The 18,933-nt window shown below is 44.9% G+C and overlaps 1 protein-coding gene across 3 annotated transcripts in view; it reads right to left on the bottom strand.

Moving 5' to 3' along the window:
* CACNA2D3 (calcium voltage-gated channel auxiliary subunit alpha2delta 3) overlaps positions 1-18,933 on the bottom strand; it is an 860,144-nt gene that overhangs the window by 452,240 nt on the left and 388,971 nt on the right. For all 3 annotated transcript variants that reach the window (XM_043587660.1, XM_043587659.1, XM_043587661.1), the window contains 3 exons: positions 14,020-14,080; positions 13,777-13,927; positions 1,832-1,906 (listed from right to left, as the gene is read on the bottom strand). In XM_043587660.1, the coding sequence (XP_043443595.1) occupies positions 1,832-1,906; positions 13,777-13,927; positions 14,020-14,080 (287 nt within the window). The remainder of the gene's footprint in view (positions 1-1,831; positions 1,907-13,776; positions 13,928-14,019; positions 14,081-18,933) is intronic.

Here is an 18,933-nt window from a genome sequence, read left to right as displayed (position 1 = left end):
AAACCGAGGGAACTCAGCTCATGCATTTAAGTCCAGGAAGCTCATCTTCCTTTTTCACCTTCCAGAGTCTTCCTATTCTTGTTTACTGGGTTACCTCCAGGGTTTTTTAGTTGTAAGGGGAAGAATCTGATTGGAATGTGGCTGTTCCTCATTGGCAGAATTAGATGTCTAGATACATTTTTATATTCAAAACTGCTCCAGTCCAATGTGTGGAAATATTCACACATTTCCAAAGACGGTTTTAAATAAATGCTTAGCCTGCTTTATCTAACAATCTTTTTTGCCTTTCATAAGACTTCATACATCCAAATATCACACTGCTCCTTGTTTATTTGGGAAGCAATCTGAAGGGAGGCCTTGACCATTTTAAGCATCTTTTCTAAATTTTTATTTATTTATTTTAGACAGGGTGGGGGGCAGAGTGAGAGAGAAAGAATCTTAAGCAGGCTCCACACTCAGCACGGAGCCCAACGCAGGCTTGATCCCACAACTCTGGGATTATGACCTGAGCTGAAATCAGAAGTCGGACACACAACCGACGGAGCCACCCACGTACCCCAAGCATCTTTTCTATTTAATGTTGCAGGCACCATCACTGGACACCTATCTGAGGCTCTGGAGGATATTCCAAAGCTATAATATTGGGAATGGGGCAGAATCCAGACCCAGGCAATGGTCAAACAAGGGGAAGGTCCCTAGGAAAGTTTGGCTATAGGTTTAAATCATTCATTCCCTACGAAGTGACCATGAACAAACATTCCCTAGATACACCTGCTCTTTGAGCTACAATGCACTTCTTCTACCCTCCTAACATAAAGCCTACTACAGTGTTTCTTGCCCCTCAAATTGAAGCTTGGATATTAACTCTGGTATAATTTTTCCTTCTCACTCTGTGTTCTAGCTGGAATGAATTTCTCCTAATCCTCTGTTTTTCACCCCCTCAGAAATGCCACCTGCATCTAAGATGGCACCAATGCCACTCCCTGCCCACTTGAGCCACGAGGGGTCTCCCCAGCACAGGCACAGTGCCTCACAGAAACCTACCCTGGCAGTGCCCCTGAGCTACCTCGTGGGAATCTGCTCTCCAGGAGAGGAGCAGCCCGTCATGGCAAATACAACGAAACAACACGAGTAATGGCAGCTGTGTGTCCTAGGAGGTGTGATATTGTTGCTACACAGCTAATTTGACCTAAATTGTCACCCGGCCCTGTAGGGGGTGCTATGGTGGTAGCTATAGTGGTCTGTACGCATAAGTTTAAAGATGGGTAAGGGGAAAAAGGATTTATTTTATAGAAACCTATTCTGGGCATTTTCCCAGAATGCTCCAATAGGAAGAGAAACTTTTACCCCATTTTCCAAGGCCCTCCTTTAACACATCCTTCATTTGTTCCAATGCTCAGAGCACTGAACACACAGCAGTGAACAGACATCATCCCTGTCCACATAAAGCTTACCTTCTAACCTGGGAGACAAGTTAACCCCATAGATACCCCAATGATTATTTAATCAACTGTAGGAAGAGCAACAACAGATTTAACAAGTGGGTTCAATTTTCTTTGAAATCTCAGCAAAAGCTGTTTTCTTTCAATGGTTTCAACATAGGTATCAAGCATGACTCAGGACGTACATAAAGCAAGAAAAAGTAAATCAATGCAATTATTTCAGAACTACTGAGCTTCTGAACTCAATGTAATTATTTTACTGCCATGATTAAAGGCAATACATTTGATGAGTTCCTAAAAAGTAGAATAGAATTAGCATCAGCCACTACCGTGAGGGAGAGTAGGCCATGCCATGACCCCTGATGCACCTGCCCGGCCACAGACCCTACCTCCTTGTTTGTCCTGTCAGCTTGCACCAATGTCCCGTTCAGGCAAGGTTCCACATAGTGAAGCTCCTCATTATACTGCAAAGAGACAAAATAGCCAAGAGAACACAATTAACCATTTTAGTGGTACCAAATAACTTAAGGATACATGCCAACAAACAAAAAAGCAACATAACTAGGGGTTCGATTCGTTCACATAGGTGACTTTCTCAATCGGTGCCCCTATATAAAATTGTGCTTAAGTGCCCAATATTCTTTCCTTGTTTGAGGAAGGAAGTTCTAGAGCATGTGCTGATATATGGCAGTGTTTAGGGTGTATACAGTTAACTGACATTCCTTCAGGAGTGGCTCCGTGGCCATGACTGACAGTGCATGATCCAGGTGGGATCTAAAGAGCATCCCAGACTTGGGCAGATATAGTTCCAGCTCCTGTCTTTGGTTTTACGGAGCCAAAGGACCCGTGTGTGGGTCACACGTGAGTGACAACAGAATCGAGGAAAGGAGAGGACCTTGATATTCCCCGGTCACTCTGGGAGGCTCTGCGGGTATGGGTCAGAGCACTGCTCATGAGCAGTGACACCACCTTCCACACAGGCCAATGCCGACCTTCCAATTATTTCTTATCCCAGAATACCCAGAATATGACCATTTGTTTTTGTCTAAACTCACAACTAGGGAGTGGAAATTTGAGTGCTCTCATCTTCACTTCTCTCATCAAGCATGATTCTCTGCACTATGGCGAGGCTGGGTCCTTCTAAAACACAAATTGGATCATGCTGCATCCCGCCAATCCCATTCACACTTTCCACTGCTCTGCAAATCAGCCTTCCCAGGGTACGGTAGGGCTCTGGACACTTGGCCCTATTGACCTTCCCAACTTCACTCATTCATTATCCCTCCCTAGAGACTTGGCACTGGCAGCCCTAACTCCCTTCCTGTCCTCTGATATATCCCATCTTGTCCTCCCACACAGGGCCCTCTGCCTGGAGCCTTGCTCTGGCATCTCCCAGCTGATTCCCATTCATCCTCTGGATCAGCTCATTCCTGCCTCCTCTGGGAAGCAGCCTGTGGTGTAGGTGAGGCTCCTCTCCTGTAAACTCCCAAATCCTAACAGCCTGGTGCCTGGATCCCTCACCACAGGTGGGGCCACACTGTAAGGGTCCATATCCGGTTCCTCAGTATGTCCCCTAGTGACAACGACAGGGGTGGGCCCACAGTAGGTGCCCAAGTACAACGTGTTCAAATGAGTGTCATCATGTTTCCACTGCAGCAACCAAAAACCCAGCCCAGAGCTCCAGAGGAAGGGAACCAGAACCACCTCTCACAGGCCCAGCTCTCAAGCAAAGTCTGGCTAAGGGGTTTGGACTTTAAGTGTGTGGAGTGAGGACCATGGAGGGCTATGCACAGGGAAGTGGGGGAAATAAAGAGATGAGCTTGGGCCCACCGCTTCTGGACACACTACAGGGACAGACTGAAGAGGGCCAGAACTACAGCTGCTACAACAGTGACAGAGATTATCCTGTTTCAGTGCCGAGGTGCTTGCTAATAAGCAAGTAGGAGCAGTGATAATACTGATATATGCAACTCACTGTTACTGAGCCCTGACTCCACCTGGGCACAGACTAGACTTCATTCACGGGACACCTCAACCTCATGCGGTAAGCCCTTCCAATCACTCCCCCTTCACAGATGGGGAAACCGGGGCAAACCAAGGATGGCCAACTTGCCCAAAGTCCCTGGGGAGTATACAAGGGGTGCAGTCCTAATTCAAACCCAGGTAGTTTGACTTTATAGCTACTGATCTGAGGACCTCAAAGCCCCCAATTTCTCTTCTCTGGCCCCCAAGATTCTATGCTTTCTATCAGTCTGACTTTTGCTCCCTCTTTAATCTTGGTTCTTAGTCACAGAAAAGCACTTGAAAAATTGTCGCTCAATGGTCATAGAGCTTAGATCTCCTCTGAGGAGGCATGGACTAAAAAAAAAAAACAAAAACACATTTACACAGTTCTGAAATTAGCCCTTGACAAATGGGACCATGACTTTCAGTCCACAAATGGAACATCATCTGAGGATCCAGGAAGCAATTCACAGTCCAACGTTCTCAGTCCATATTGGACTGAGGTGGGCAGTTGTTGAAAAAAAGCAGCTATTTCCCTGTCCTCTGTCTCCCTTGCTGACTGAGTTGGTTGAGAGTGACAAGATACCCATTCCTAAAGCCTGAAGCAAAACGAGACTTAGCCAATCACATCTATCCCATCCTCCTCTGCTGAAAGCATGCTTTCCTAGCTTGTCTTGAAGCTAGAGATGGTCCCTTGATTCATTCCCAGCCAACTAAACATAAGGGTTCATTTTCTGGAAAGTTTAATGAGTTTTTTTCTTGCCATTATGGGAAAACTCTCCTCTACCCAATGCCTTCCTTCTCTCCTTCCTTCCCACTTGGGATGCCATTGTGGGGTTGTAGCAGTCATTGTGCAACAATGGGGGTGACAAGATTAAGAATGGAGAGCAAAGGTCAGGAAGATGGAGCCAATGTGGGTCCTTGAGGACACTGTTGAAGCATCATACCAAACCTGCAGCCGCCCTGCTCCACATCTCTTCCGTGAGATTATGAGATGCCTATATGCTAAAGCAGCCTTTATTCAGGTGTCCTATACCTTGCAGTCCCAAACTTCCCAGTTCCATTTTCCACGTAAATTTTAAACTTCATCTACATTCTGCCTAATATATATCATCAATATTGATTCCTGGGGTTGTGTACTCTGAGGCGGGAGTCAGGACACTTGGGTCCACATCCTGCCCTGCCATATACTCCCTGTGTGGCCTTGGGAAAGTCACTGAACCTTGGGTCCCAGATTCGTATGCATAAGAAGGTGCTAATTCATCTTCTGTTTACCCTCCAGGGGTTCCTGTGAGGATCCAGTGAGGCAACAGACCTGAAACAGCTTGGCTAGTGTAAAGGTCCGTACATGTGGGGGGCTGCAGAGGGGGCTGGAAAGTAAAGAAGACCAAGATGTTCTTGCCCTCATCAGGGAGGAACATGTGCAGTAATCAAAACCATGCTCGCCATCGCTGTGTGAGCTGTGGCCACAGTGGAGGAATCTGCTCTTCTGAACCCCCGCCAGCTTGTTAGTGGCATCATCCAAGCTTGCAGTTGACTAATTTCCCTTGACTGCATCAGGATAAAGCTATGCTGAGCAATCTGGTGTGTATCACCAAAGGGAGCTGGGCTCAGTCGTCCGTGTGAGGGAACGGTGCACACCAGGCAGCTGTGCCAAGGAGGCCCATGGGCCGTGCGTGCTCACCATGCTCGCCGCACTACCCACTGCTCCTCCCTAGGGGAACGCCAAGGGCGCCCTGTATGTGAAACTGCTTCCACGCTCCCAGCAGCTCGCCGTTTGGAAACCTTCCAGTTCCTACAGTTTAATGGATGTTCTCTGGATTTCTACTTTGTGAAACGATGATGTGGGATGGCCAGATCAATTCACAACTGAAGATCTGGTCAACTCCAGCCCTAAGATCCAACGGCCTGATAAACAGCTCTCCTTCGTCCCTACTTAAACAATCAGACAGCATTAGTCTAAAAAAGAGACGGATGCAGTGTGCACCGTCGTCACTGGCCAGGTAGAATTCTCTTCTGCCATTTGCTTTTGCACCCTCCCACTGCTAGGAATGAACCCTAGAGAGGCGCTCAGCCATCTCTCTCTCTCCCCCCAAAGTGGGTAGTCCTTCCTGTAAATCTCGCGGAAATGGGAAGAGTCTCTTAGCACGGTGGGAGAAAGCTGAGGCAGCCCCGGAGATGGTCAAGCCAGTCCACCAACTACGTACTAAGAAGGTAGACAAAGAATTTTCACCCCTTAAAGAGCTAGGACCGCCACATGGTCACATCTGTTTCTTTCTCCCCTTCTCCTTCCTTGTTGGCTCTCCTCTTCTGATTCACACACAGGTAGAGCAGTAGAGCCAAAGCAACAGAGGCAGACAGCCCCGAGTTCAAATCCTGGCTCTGCCACACACCAGCTGGGTGACCTTGGCCAAGACTTCTCAGCTCTCTGAGTCTCAGTATTTGTGTTGGGGAAATGGGAATTGTAACTGGATTTCCCCCTGTGAACTCACTGTGAGGATGAAAAGAGGTAAGTGGGTGAAGAGTCAACACAGAACTCAGCATATAAGAAAGAGGAGGATGGCATCTGGATGCACAAGCACAAGGAACCAAGAAAATATATACGTGAGTGTCATGTGTGCTACTAGAGAGAAAGACCAACAGATGTGGCCTCCAACTGGAGCTGACATTTGCTGAGTAGGAAGGGGGTGTTGAGGACAGGGGTCACAGGCCCCAACCTCCCCTGGAGAGTGAGGCGCTGCGTTCGTTGGACAGAAGTGCTGCGGCCATAGGCCCACGTGACTGTCTAAATACCCAAGATGGAAACCACCATGGTGCACGGCTGCACACTGTCCCACTCCATGCCACACTCTGAACCCTCTCAGTGACAGGGGACTGTGGCAGACATGGAGTCAAGACAGTGCAGCCGGCTTACTCCCAAATCCCCTCCCAGGAAGGCATCTGCCACCGGGCCCTTTGTTCCTTTGTTTGTTCACTGAATAGTAACTAACCTGCTAGGTGCCATAAAACATAAAACACTGACTAAACTTGCACGTGAACATCATTGCAGAGTTCTCATGAGCCACTTTTTCCTACTTGTATCCATAAAAGAATATGCTCATTACATCCAAAGATATTGCTTTGGAAGATACTGTTTCTCCTTTTCATGATAAAAAGTGCATATCTATGATGCTGCCATGGTCCATCCAAAAAACAAAACCAGGCTTGATGTAAACCCGTGGTCTTCTTCAGGGATTAGACTACCACCCACTCTTCTCTCCTCTCGGGAACTGTTCCTCCCTTCCTCCCAGGCCAACCACACAACTCTGGGCTCTGACAGTGAGGACACGTCACCACCTGCCTTTTCCTTCCTTCTGCACAATCCCTGTAGGCATTCGTCACCTCTGTCATTTTAAAGACACAGCAAAATCCTCAATGGGAAGTTTAATGATCTGAAATAGGAAAGGCGAGGTTTAGGTTTCATTAAATGAATGGCCGGAATGTGCTGGAGAAGGATCTAAAAATAAAGAGTTAAGTGGGCCGGGCTCGCCCACCAAGGCTCACACAAGTTTTGGCACTGGTGTAGGATCGTGCCACATGTTGGCTCACGAAAATCGAAGCCTAGAGCCCAGGAGTGAAAACCAGCTGACTCTGGGCTCTGGATGATATTGAGAACTCAACCCTACTTCGTGCCGGAAGCTGGGCTGGAGGATGAAAGCAATGGAGCTTCCAGGCCTAACAGAAGAAGACCATTAACTGCCTAAAAAAGAGGATGAAGGGAGACCTAATCAAGAAGGGGAAAACTTTAGGGGGATGTCCCTATACATCACTCTGCGGCTGACCCTCCACGTCCTCCGCTGCCTCCAGGTAGAGTTCCAATTCTTTGTGTGGGTTGGTCTGGCCTGCCTCTCTCAATCCAGCCCCGTTCTTTTTATCATCAACCCCCCCCCCAGCCCTCACCCCAGCCACCAACTCCACCTCCCACATTCCCCACCCCCCTTCCAATGCGTCCAGAAAATAAGCTCCTTTCAGGTGTTCCCACCAGGCCCAGCCCTTCAGGCCCGTACTTCCTGGGGGTTGGAGAGGAGTGACTACCTCCTGCAAAGAGCAACTTCCTCCTCACCTGTGCATTCTCCCCGCCTATCCCATCTCCTGCAGAAGCCCCCTACCTTATTGTTCCCTTAGTCATCACTTTTTCTAAGACACCATCACTGAGTCCCCAGCCTGCCCAGCTCTGTGCCCTCCTAGAGCCCCTCACTGCACCCTCAAAGATCACACTGCCCCGACTCTGCCCTGAGCACCTGCTTCCTGGATGTCTCCATACCCAACACTCACACACACAAAACCTCAAGGTCCACAGCCTGTCTTCTTTAGTTGCAAAGGCAGCCTTAGTACTTAACACTTCACTCTTAGCACTCAATAGTATTTGTTGAAAGAATAAATAATCAGAACAAAGAGATGAAAGGCAAAGATATAGAGAAGATTATGGAGGGAAAAGGAGAGGCACAAACCTGGGTTGGGGGGGGGGAAACTGACACAGAAGAAACAACAAAAAACAACAAAAAAAGAGACTCTCTATCCCTTTCAAAAAACAGATAAAAATTAAATGAAGTAAGTGGGTACATTTTAGAGAATCCTAAGTTACACACACACACACACACACACCAAACCACAGAATTACAAGGCTGGCATGCTCATGCAGGGCAAGAAACTGATGCAGAATTGCTGGAACTCCATTAAATATTTATACGGTTTTATTGGGCGCGCTTTTGATTAAATAACCTTTCGAATGAAAATGTGTAGGGTTTATGTAATGAAGCAGATGAGCCCACAGTATTTTCAGCAGTACAGGCATCCCAGGGATCTTCTGCATTAGAGGAGCTTCCTGTGTAATTTGAAACACAACTGGACGTAATTAGTAGTACAGAACAAATGAGCACTGAAAGAAAATACCAGCCTCATACTTTTAATACGGAATCGATTACTTTAAAGAGTAAATCCGTAGCAGACAAAGCACTGGAGGAACGGTTCTAAAGAAAATTCTGCAAATTAAAACCAGGGCACCAGAAAGTTCTGGGTTGAACTAACAAATGGTGCTCTTCTCTATTCAACTCGGCACAAACACAGGCTGCAGGAAGCATTTAAATTGATTTAACAATATCAGTCCAGTTAATACTGTGTTCGTTTAATGCATGGCTTAGGCTTCTGTAAAACCATTTTTCAAATTTCAGCATCGGACAGAATTAGCACCCTCATTTTTATGATAATATTGTTAATTTAATGCATGGCTTGTAGTTAGACTTCAAAGCAAATCAGAAAAATATGCCTTTTCTCTTGTCAGTGACATCTCTCTTCATGCGCCAGTGGTTTGACCTTAAATTTTAACTTTGGCTGCACAAAATCACTCTCTCATTTCTTCTATTCTTTTATAATTCACCCATTTAGTTCATCAGTCTTAGATTTTGCAATACCCTGTCCATGAAAGCTAAAACAGTTTCTAACATTATCGTTTCACATTTACTCTCTGGAAAGACCTGAATTGGAAGCTTTTCAGTATAATATATAAGATGCATTTAGCCAATGAGCTTAATACAAACATGCACACGTGCACACAGGACTGAAACAGCCAAGGAAAGACTCTTACTATTTACATCTTCTCCCCCCTTCCCTTATTAAGGCACTGAATACCAAAGGGCAACGATGAAGTAGATCTGTATAAACAAATACCTAGGATGCACATGGGCTTCCAACACTGAAAAACAAGAGTGTATTCTTTACTTCTCTCTGAAACTCTGAAATGTCTCCTCAAACATCTACCCAACGAGTAGGAGAAAGCGGACAGTGTAATGAAAGGTGAAATGATCATGTCCTCTCCCATAAATGGACTCCAGCCGACAAGAACAGGGCACTCAAACAGATTTGCAGGGCATTCTGGATGGAGTTTCAAACCTCCCATCGTCCTGCACGTACAAGAATCTGCAGTAGGGTCTCCCTCTAGGCGGAGGCAAGTAACCATTCTCAACAGACTGAAAAACCTACATACACCATCTTACTCGAGCAATTTTACCAGCGTAGAAACCGAAGGCAATGGAGGAAAAGAACACCACCATGATGTGGCAAGGCAACGTTGGTGAAACATATTTAGGATTGAGAGAGACAATTCAAGGGAATGAACATGGACGTTTGCCAATTACAAATCCACTGTTTAGAACTCTCAAAATGTTGGCGTCATGGACTGAATGTTTGTGCGCCCTCCCCACAGTTTCATGTTGAAGCCTTAACCCACAATGTGGAGATGGGGCCTTGGGAGGGGATTAGGGCTAGGTGAGGTCATGAGGATGGGGCTTCGTAACTGGCACCTGCGTGAGAGGAGACAGGATAGAGCTGGCTCCCTCTTTCTCTCTCTCTCCGGGAACATACACCGTGAGAAGGTGAATGGCTGTCAACGAGCCAGGAAGGGAAGCCTCACAGAAACCAAACCCTACTGGACCTTGATATTTGACTTTCCAGCCTGTACAACCGTGAGAAAATAAATTTCTGTTGTGTAAGCTACCCACATTATGGTATTTTGTTACAGCGGATGGAGCTGAGTGCTAAAGGCATACCTTGTTTTATTGTGCTTCCCAGAGTCTGCGTTTTTTTCACAAGGTTACTTTCTGAAGGTTTGTAACAACTTTCTGCAGGGCAAATCTGTTGGCACCATTTTTCCAATAGCATTTGCTAACTTTGTATCTGTCTGTCACATTTTGGTAATTCTCCCACTATTTCAAACTTTATTATTATATTTGTTATGGTGATCTGGGATCATCAATGAAAGCTCAGATGATGGTTAGCATTTTTTAGCAATGAAGTATTTTTAAATTAAGGCACACACATTGTTTTTTAGACCCAATGCTGTTGCATACTTACAGACTACACTGTCATGCAAACATAACTTTTATATGCGCTGGGGAACCAAAAATTTGCCTCATCTTATCGCGATATTCACTACCACAGTGGTCTGGACCCAAACCCGTCATATCTCCAAGGTATGCCTGTGCAGTTTCTAAGTGTGTAACCATTATAAGACCCTACTTAGTGGACATTCTCGTAATACCTAAGTATATGCATGCCTCTTGGTGCAGCAATTCCACCTCCAGATATTATGCAATAGAAGCACACCCAACCCTGCAAGAATACATGCCCAAGTCCGTTCTCTGCAGCACTCTCGAGCAGAAAAGAGACCCAGAACAGCATGAATGTCCAGCAAAGGGGGACTGGTTAAATAATTAATGTCAACTACAGGGTGATGAAATGCTCTGCTCTTCAAATACACTTGCTTGCAATAAAAGCATAGAAGCAAGTTGCTGAGTACTCTGGAAAACAGGATTCTACTGCTGGGGAAAAATTACATATGTTCATATACTTGGAAAAACTTGAAATATGTGGCAAACAGCAAGAGAATAGCAACTTTTCTGATTGTTTAAAATTTTTACATAAGTTGCCTGTAATAAAACAATCAACGTGTAAAAGTCACTGTTAATTAGTGGTTCCTTTTCTCACCCCGGGGCTTTTAATATAAATTCACTAAAGAATTTGATCCATTCTCTTACCCCTTAGGGGGACAGCCTTCACAACTTTAATATCGAGGGCTTCAAATAAAAAAGTTCAGAGTATCTTCCTAATCGTCCAAATAATTATGTAAATGGTCTTGAAGTTGATCATTTATGTTGAAAACTTACAAGCAGATGTACAGTGAGGGTTAATGGGACCTCTAATGGGTTTCTTTATATAAGGGGACAATTTGGGGTAAAAAAAAAATTAATTAATTTTCTTCCTTAACTATTCTATAATAACTAGCATGTCTGCTTTTAATTATCTTAATCACTCCGTCTTCATTATTGGGTTGACACTGTTTGTATATCTTAATGAACTTACAGAGATTATTTCAATCGATTGGTTTTGTTAACAGAACAATAAATCCTGACTGATAAAGGATCCACAATGTAATTAGTTAGCACTTCTTATTATGCTAATTTCTGATACTTCTGTAATGAGTAATTAAAGATTAATAAGAAAGATAGTCCCAAATTAGCTGCTTCTTATCTGTAAATGCTTCAGGATGTGTGGGGATCAGGCTACATTTGCATATTCACAATGAGTCTGGTAACTAGAGTAGCTTTTCTGAATTTAGAAACCCGAAGTTCTGTCTGAAAGTTTCCTTAAAGAACTGTGCCCTGGGGCCACAGAATTTCACAGCAAGATGTTTGAGTCACTCAACTATGATCTCTTCACTTCTGCTCAGAAAGCAGGATGAGGTAAAGCCAGACAGTTTCTGAGTTTTTACTGGGCCACTTTTTCTGGCTGTGTGACCTCTAGCTGGTATCTTCTTTTTATTATTCTTATTATTCTTATTATTAACTTATTTTAAGAAAGAGAGAGCCTGCGGGCAGTGGGGGATGGGCAGAGAGAGAGAAAGAGAGAGAGAGAGAGAGAGAGAGAGAGAGAGAGAGAGAGAGTGGGGGGGAGGGGCAGAGAGAGAGGGAGGGGCAGAGAGAGAGGGAAACAGAGAATCCTAAGCGGGCTCCATGCTGACAGCACAGAGCCCAACGTGGGGGCTCAAACTCATGAACCATGAGATCATGACCTGAGCCAAAATCAAGAGTTGAACATTAACCGACCGAGCTGCCCGCGCACCCCTAGATGGTAGCTTCTACCTGTCGGTTCCTCTGTGTCCATGCCCCAGAAGTGGGGGGAAGATCCCATGAGATCCCCCACATGGGACACTCATGAGGGCTGGCATAAGGTGGGCGAGGCAGCTGCAGGGATTATCCTTTCAGCAGTATTTACACTCTCACTATTTGCCAGGCACTGTCTCGGGCACTGGGTATAGTTGAATAAATAAACAAGCCTAACCCCTGCTCCCATGGAATCTATTGTTCTCCTTCTCTTCCTTTTCTTCTTTAGGGCTTTTAAAAATCTGAAGCTACAAATCATGGTGGCCCACAGTTGTGCCTTCCTGCTCAGTCTCATCAGAAGCATGCGGGCAGGACACTAATTCGAGCCATTTAAGTGCCATTTAAACACCCGTGCCCTCTGCCTCGCCAATAAAAGTAGGCTCTGTGCCCATGCAGAAGACTGCCTAGATACAGGATCCCATGATGACACATCTGCTCAGGAGCCTGGGGAAGCCACACAGACCACAGCAGGGGCATGCTTGGAGCCTGTCTGCACTACTCTTCAAACAACACCCCTTCTTTCATGTCCTGCCATTGGGCGGGGGGGGGGGGGGGGGGCTCCTGTGCCCCAGCTCAGGTAGTCCTGGCAGCAACTCTGCAGGTAATGTGATTACTCAAGTTTCAGCTGAAAGTTTGCCTCAAGATGTGCAGCTTGCTGTATGGGACAGAATTATTCAAAACTAAGTCCCAACCCCAAAGCACACACTCTGTTCACCACACCACACTGCCTTGACTGCCTTTTGCAGCCACTCAGTGTCCTAGGCAGAGGTGGTGTGGCAAAGCACAGGTGACTACCAGGCAGGAGCTTCTGGTAAAGTACTCAGGGAAAAGAAGCAGGCTTGTTGTGGCTATAGTTTTTGGAAAAAGAGTAGGAGGGACATAAGGTGCGTGATGAGACTCACACCAGAGAACTGGGGAGAAGAGGAAAAAGAGCTGGAGATGGAATTCAGAAGCCATTGCTCCTTTCCAGGAAGCATGTTATTACTATCCTGTTTGGGTCCCGGGTCTCCCACCTCCCTGTTCTATAACCTTGGGCAAGTCACTGACCTTCGCAACCCCCAGCAGCCTCATCGGAGAAAATGCAAAAAACCATTCTAAAATTGCCGTGAGGAACAAAAGACCATGCAAATATGAAGGGTAAGCAAACGGCATTCAGTATGCACTTAATAAACACACTTTTGTTTATGAAGCTGAGACAAAGGGTTCTGTGAGCCTTAAACAGCTCTCTACAGTGTAGTTGTTTTGTCATCATGATTAGTATTCCTATCATGGTCTTCAGACCAAACCAGCTTAAAGTTAATCTCCACTAGCCGTCTGAGGAATATCTTGCAAGACCTAATTCCCCAAGGTTCTGAAAAGGTTGGCTCCCCAGGAAAACCAAATCTGGTGCTACTCTTCCAGATGGCAGTGCCTGAGTGCGAGGTGAGGAGAGGAAATGTGCTCGACTGCTTTCCCAGACTCTGAAAGCCATTCCAACATCGTGATTCAGGGAGCTCACATGGGGCTAACTGGTCCTCATCTTGGGCAGGACTTCTAATGTTGTGTGTACAAAAGCAATGAGAATGTGAACCGGTTGCTGCTAAAAGATCAAATGAACCCAAAGCGCAGAGAAAGCACAAAACAGCTGCACTCACAGCAATTATGTTGAAAAAGTCATCATCCCCCAGCGTATCCAGAATAGATGAGACAGTTTGCTTTGCAATAGTCAGACGGAGCCCTTTCATGCTGCCACTGACGTCCACTAAAATGACCACGTCTTTCGGAGAAGTCGCTGCCTGGATGTACCTAGGTCAGGGGAAAATTAAGCAAAAAATGAATTATGAACCTCTCCACAAGTTCTCTTTAAAAAGTAACTAAGAGGTTTGACCATTTCCTACCATTTTCGGTTCCTGCAGTCAAAGGCAATGACTCCATTCTCATCTGGTTCCCATTTAATCCCTAGAAGAAAAATAGAGTTATGAGAAACCCAGGAACTCCAAATATTTATTCATAGCATTTCAAGGCTGCTCTGCTTTGCTGATTGAACAGACAGGGTGAAAAATCACATGCAATGACCAGCTCATCACACGCTCCATCACCGGCTCAGGGAAGGTGCTTCAGGGCTAGAACACTATAGCAAACATGGCCTTAGCTCAGTTGCTTTAAGGCCTGCTGGAGAGTGGGGACATCTTCAGTAACGTTTGTCTCTCAGGGAAGGACAGGACTCCAGCCCCTTCCCGTGGTTAATGATGAAATTAGCCAAGGTCATTTCTCACTGTCCAGCAAGTTGTTGAACCTGGCAGCATCACTCATAGACTTCGGGGCAGAGTTGGGCCATGTCTCTGGGTCCAGGTAACGCAATGTGTGTAGCATGGCAGGTAGGAGCTCGATACATTTCCATCTTAGAATATACACAGGCCTGGGGCGCTTGGGTTGCTCAGTTGGTTAAGCGTCCAACTTTGGCTCAGGTCATGATCTCATGGTTTGAGTTCAAGCCCCGCGTCGGGCTCTGTGCTGATAGTTCTTCAGATTCTGTGTTTCCCTCTCTTTCTCTGCCCCTCCCCTCCCCTGCTCGAGCTCTGTCTCTCAAAAATAATAAATAAACATAAAAAAAAAAAAGAATATACACAGGCCTGTCTTCCCCTCACTCTTGTATTTACCATCAGGAATACTGGCCTGGCTTTCTACAACTGAAATGGGAAAAAATGGTCCTAATTATGCTGCATTACAAAGTTTGAATTTCAGGCTTTGAAGCCTGGGGAGTTTTCCCCATGTGTAAGATAGGATCCCATATCCTTCATCTTGTGGTTTGCAGACTGGTCGGGATACATCCAAGGTTAACATTCTCTATTTACAACTTGGTTTTTAAGAATAAAATTTCATTTAAAAAGAAAAGTGCTCCCTAAAAATAAGATAGCAAATCATTGTTTTCAACCATTAATGCTGCTCAGGAATGGATTTGAAATACAGACATTAGAGTTAAGAAAATAAAAAGAGAAAACTGATTTTCACAGGAGGAAATCCTGACTCAAATGGTAGCAGTGGGAGTCTCCTTTCCAGTTACTGATGGCCAACTTTCTGGACCACACTGAAATAATAATATGTGTCTGAGATAATTATTACTCAGAAAACCATGAGATGGCCGTTTGTTACCCAAAAATCATTTTATTCTGTTCTCCTTGTACCTACATGTCCCACCTACAAATGGGCCTAATGTAAAGAGTTTCCTGTACCAAATCAGAAAACAGAAGTATGAGAAACCCCTGCCAATTGAAGGTCATTAGGCAATGAAGGTAGAGTAAAACTGACATGATATTGCACACCAAAGGACAAAAACACAATTTATTTAAAATATAATGGAAGGGCACCTGGGTGGCTCAGTAAGTTGGGTGTTTGATTCTTGATTTTGGCACAGGTCATGATCTCACGGTTCATGAGATCAAGCCCCGAATTGGGCTCTGCACTGACAGAGCAGAACCTGCTTGGGATTCTCTCTCTCCCTCTCTCTGTGCCTTTCTCCTGCTTGCACATGCGCTCTCTCTCTCTCTCTCTCAAAATAAATAAATAAACGTTTAAAATAAAATAAAATAAGATAAAATAAAATAAAATAAAATAAAATAAAATAAAATAAAATAAAACGGATGCACTGCTTTGTGTAAAGCCAAGTATAGTTAGGATAGCATGGTCTTAACATACACTGAAATTCTACCCATGATGAGGCCAGGTAATGTTCCAATTTATAAGTTCACAAAGAGCTGGTTTTAGCCCAAATAAAGATAATTATTTTATAACGTGTTGACCCATGGTAGACCTTCAGCGGATGTTCGTTTCTCAAATTAAATTGTGGTGACTGTTCTTAGACAAGGACTGTGTCTGATCCTGCTTCACTCCTCCCCACTTTGCTGTCCTTCCTCCCCATCTCAGCCCCATCTCTGTGTGCCCCACTGGGACAAGAAAATGTGCAATTCTTTTTACAGTTCCAGCATTTAGGCTAGGGCCTGGGGGGAAGGGATTAATGACACTCAGTGTTCTCCTTTTGGATTGAGATCATTCCCCTGCACCTGCACGTTGGCTTGGAACTCCTTCCAATTCCAAGCACTGCCCTGCTAGGTGCTTTTTGAAAAAGTTGACATGAAATGAGTCTGTTGGGAAAACCTTATAAAGGATATAATTCCTAGGAAAGTGGAACAGATGGGACAACCCCAGAGCCTTGACTGGGAAGGACAGGCCTGGCCCCTGCCTGCCCTCAGGAAGCCTCATGCTGGGCAGGGAAGCTGGCAAAGGATAAGAAATCCCAGGAACCAGAGATGTCACAAAGGAGAAGTGCCTGAGGCTACATTAGTGTACAAAAGGGGATTCCAATCTCTAATGGGAAGAAGGATCTTCTTCAAATTGAGAGCAGAATGATGGTATATTAGTTTTCTAGAGCTGATATAACAAAAGTCCTACAGATTGGGTGGCTCAACAGAAAAGAACTCTCTCTCAGTTCTGGAGGATAGAGGTCTAAAATCAAGGTGTCGACAGGGCCTAGGGAAGACCCCTCCCTTGTGTCTTCTCAGTTTCTGCTGGCTCCCAGCAATCTTTGGTGATCCTTGACTTGTTGCTTCATCACCCCAATCTCTGTCCCTGTCTTCCCTCTGTGTCAGTCCTCTCCTCTTATAAAGGTATCAGTCATACTGGATTTAGGGTCTACTGTAATTCAGTGTGATCTCATCCCAACTTACTTATTTACATCTGCAAAGACCTTAATTCCAAGTAAGGTTACATTCTGAGGCTCCAGGAGGACATAAATTTGGAGGGAGATATTATTCAACACACTACATATGGGTAGGACTCATAAAACAAAAGTGGTGGCCACAGGGTGAACAAGAATATCCCAGGCATAAAGAATGAAATGTGCAAAGGTCCTGAGATTGAAAAAAGCATGTCAAGTTCAAGGAAACGGAGGAATTCTGGTATGGCCATGCATAGAGAATGTCTCTGACAAAGGTAAGGAGCCTAGGTGGCAGCAGGACCCATGAGACCCAGGCCTTTCCTGGTCAGGACGTGAGGTATACACTGAGCGGGGATTAAGACAGTACCTTGAGACAGTTCTAGGCATAGTGGCCTAAGGTAGAACAATAAAGGTCATAACTTGACTCAAGTCAGGACTGGATGAGCACCGAGGAGACATCTTGCCCAAACCTGGCACTTGGGTCAAAATTTTCAACTCATAGCAGGGACTCCAGTCTCTCAGAGTTCAAAAGATTTTCCTGAGATTGCCAGTTATGACCATAGGACTTATTTCCCAAATGCCACGTCACCATGCTCTTCCTTACACAGGCGTTACATGAAGATTCCTATGAGAAGTCCTCCGGGATGTCAGCATGAGTTGAATGAATAAAAGTAAAACTGGTTTCTATACCATGGGATGGATGCCGTGGGCCTTTAATCTGTTTATAGCATCTTGAATCTCCATAACTGGCTCAGCAGAGGCAGCATTTACCAAACTAATTGGACCACTGAGCCCTTCCTTTCCCAATCTCAAAAAAAATGTGTTTTTGGAGGCAAACACCAGGCAACCCTGTCTCAGCTGGTACTATCTCCCCTAGGATATATCAACTTTTCAGTATATAATTTTTTGTACACACAGATATTTTGAAACTGTTCAAAGGACTTTAAATCACTGAGAAATAACAGTTGGCTCATCTTAAATCTTTGAGAACCAGGAAATTGATACGTAGCCAAGAAGCACCCCATGAGCTATATAATTTCTGGAATTGCCACTATGCCTTTTGGGATCCCACCCAGGTTGGTTGGGGAATGAATCTCAAGATAAAAGGAATTATGTAGTCATTGGCTCAGGAAGACTTTGAGGAGGGAAGCAATAGAGAAAAGAAAGGGAGCATAGCTTTGTAATGTATTTATGCCAGTTCCCTACTTAGTCACTGTGTCCCACCGACTATAGCCAGTGACCACCTTCTCAGAGAGGCAGTAACTCTACTGTATCTGAAGAGGCAGGGCTGCTACTAACAGTGTGATGAGACCAATATGTCTGGTAGATTTTGGTCCACTGAGTGATTCATTCATTCAAAAATATGTACTGAACACCTATACACTATGTTATTGTTGATGATGGTACCAGAGTGATAGCCAAATGTCTCTGTCCTCCTGGGGCAGATATCTTAGCAAAGGAGATGGGGATTGAAAGCCTGATGGCTCAGGATTACAGGCCAGAATTCATATTTTATAGATTAAGAACTGCCATAAGAACAAAGCATGAAAGAGGTGCTAAAAATATTAACACCATTACCAACTCCCTCCTATCCTGCTGGTGTGGCTTGGTCAGTTAACCCCTTGGTCTGCTTTCTCATTGGTAAAATGCATTTTATAGTAGCTCCAGCCCATAGAATTATTGAGGATTAAACCAGACAATGCTTGTATAGATGTCTAGGACAGTGCTCAATAAATGATGGTCACTATCACTATGATCAGCATTAATATTAATATTATATTAATATTAACCGTACTCCCAAAGACGCCCCAGGATGACAATGAAATAAGCAGAGCTTTGATAAGGCCTGAGTAACAAATTCTGCAGAGCTCAAAGACCCGTTATCTGTATTTTGTTGCTGTTTTGGCTGTTGCTGTTCAGAAGAGCCTAACCAGAGTTCTCTCTCTGCTCAGTGAGACCTTTTTGTAATACAGGAACTAAAAGGTAGGCCAGTACCTTGGAAACTGGGTATCAGACTACAAAAGTCTTTACCCATAGAGTTACACAGCTGAACATGCCAGCTACTAGCCACATGTGGCTGTTTAATTTTAGATTTAAG

This window comes from Prionailurus bengalensis, chromosome A2 (genome assembly GCF_016509475.1).
Source record: "Prionailurus bengalensis isolate Pbe53 chromosome A2, Fcat_Pben_1.1_paternal_pri, whole genome shotgun sequence".
Classification (NCBI taxonomy): Eukaryota; Metazoa; Chordata; class Mammalia; order Carnivora; family Felidae; genus Prionailurus; species Prionailurus bengalensis.
This window is presented reverse-complemented; position numbering and strand designations above follow the sequence as displayed.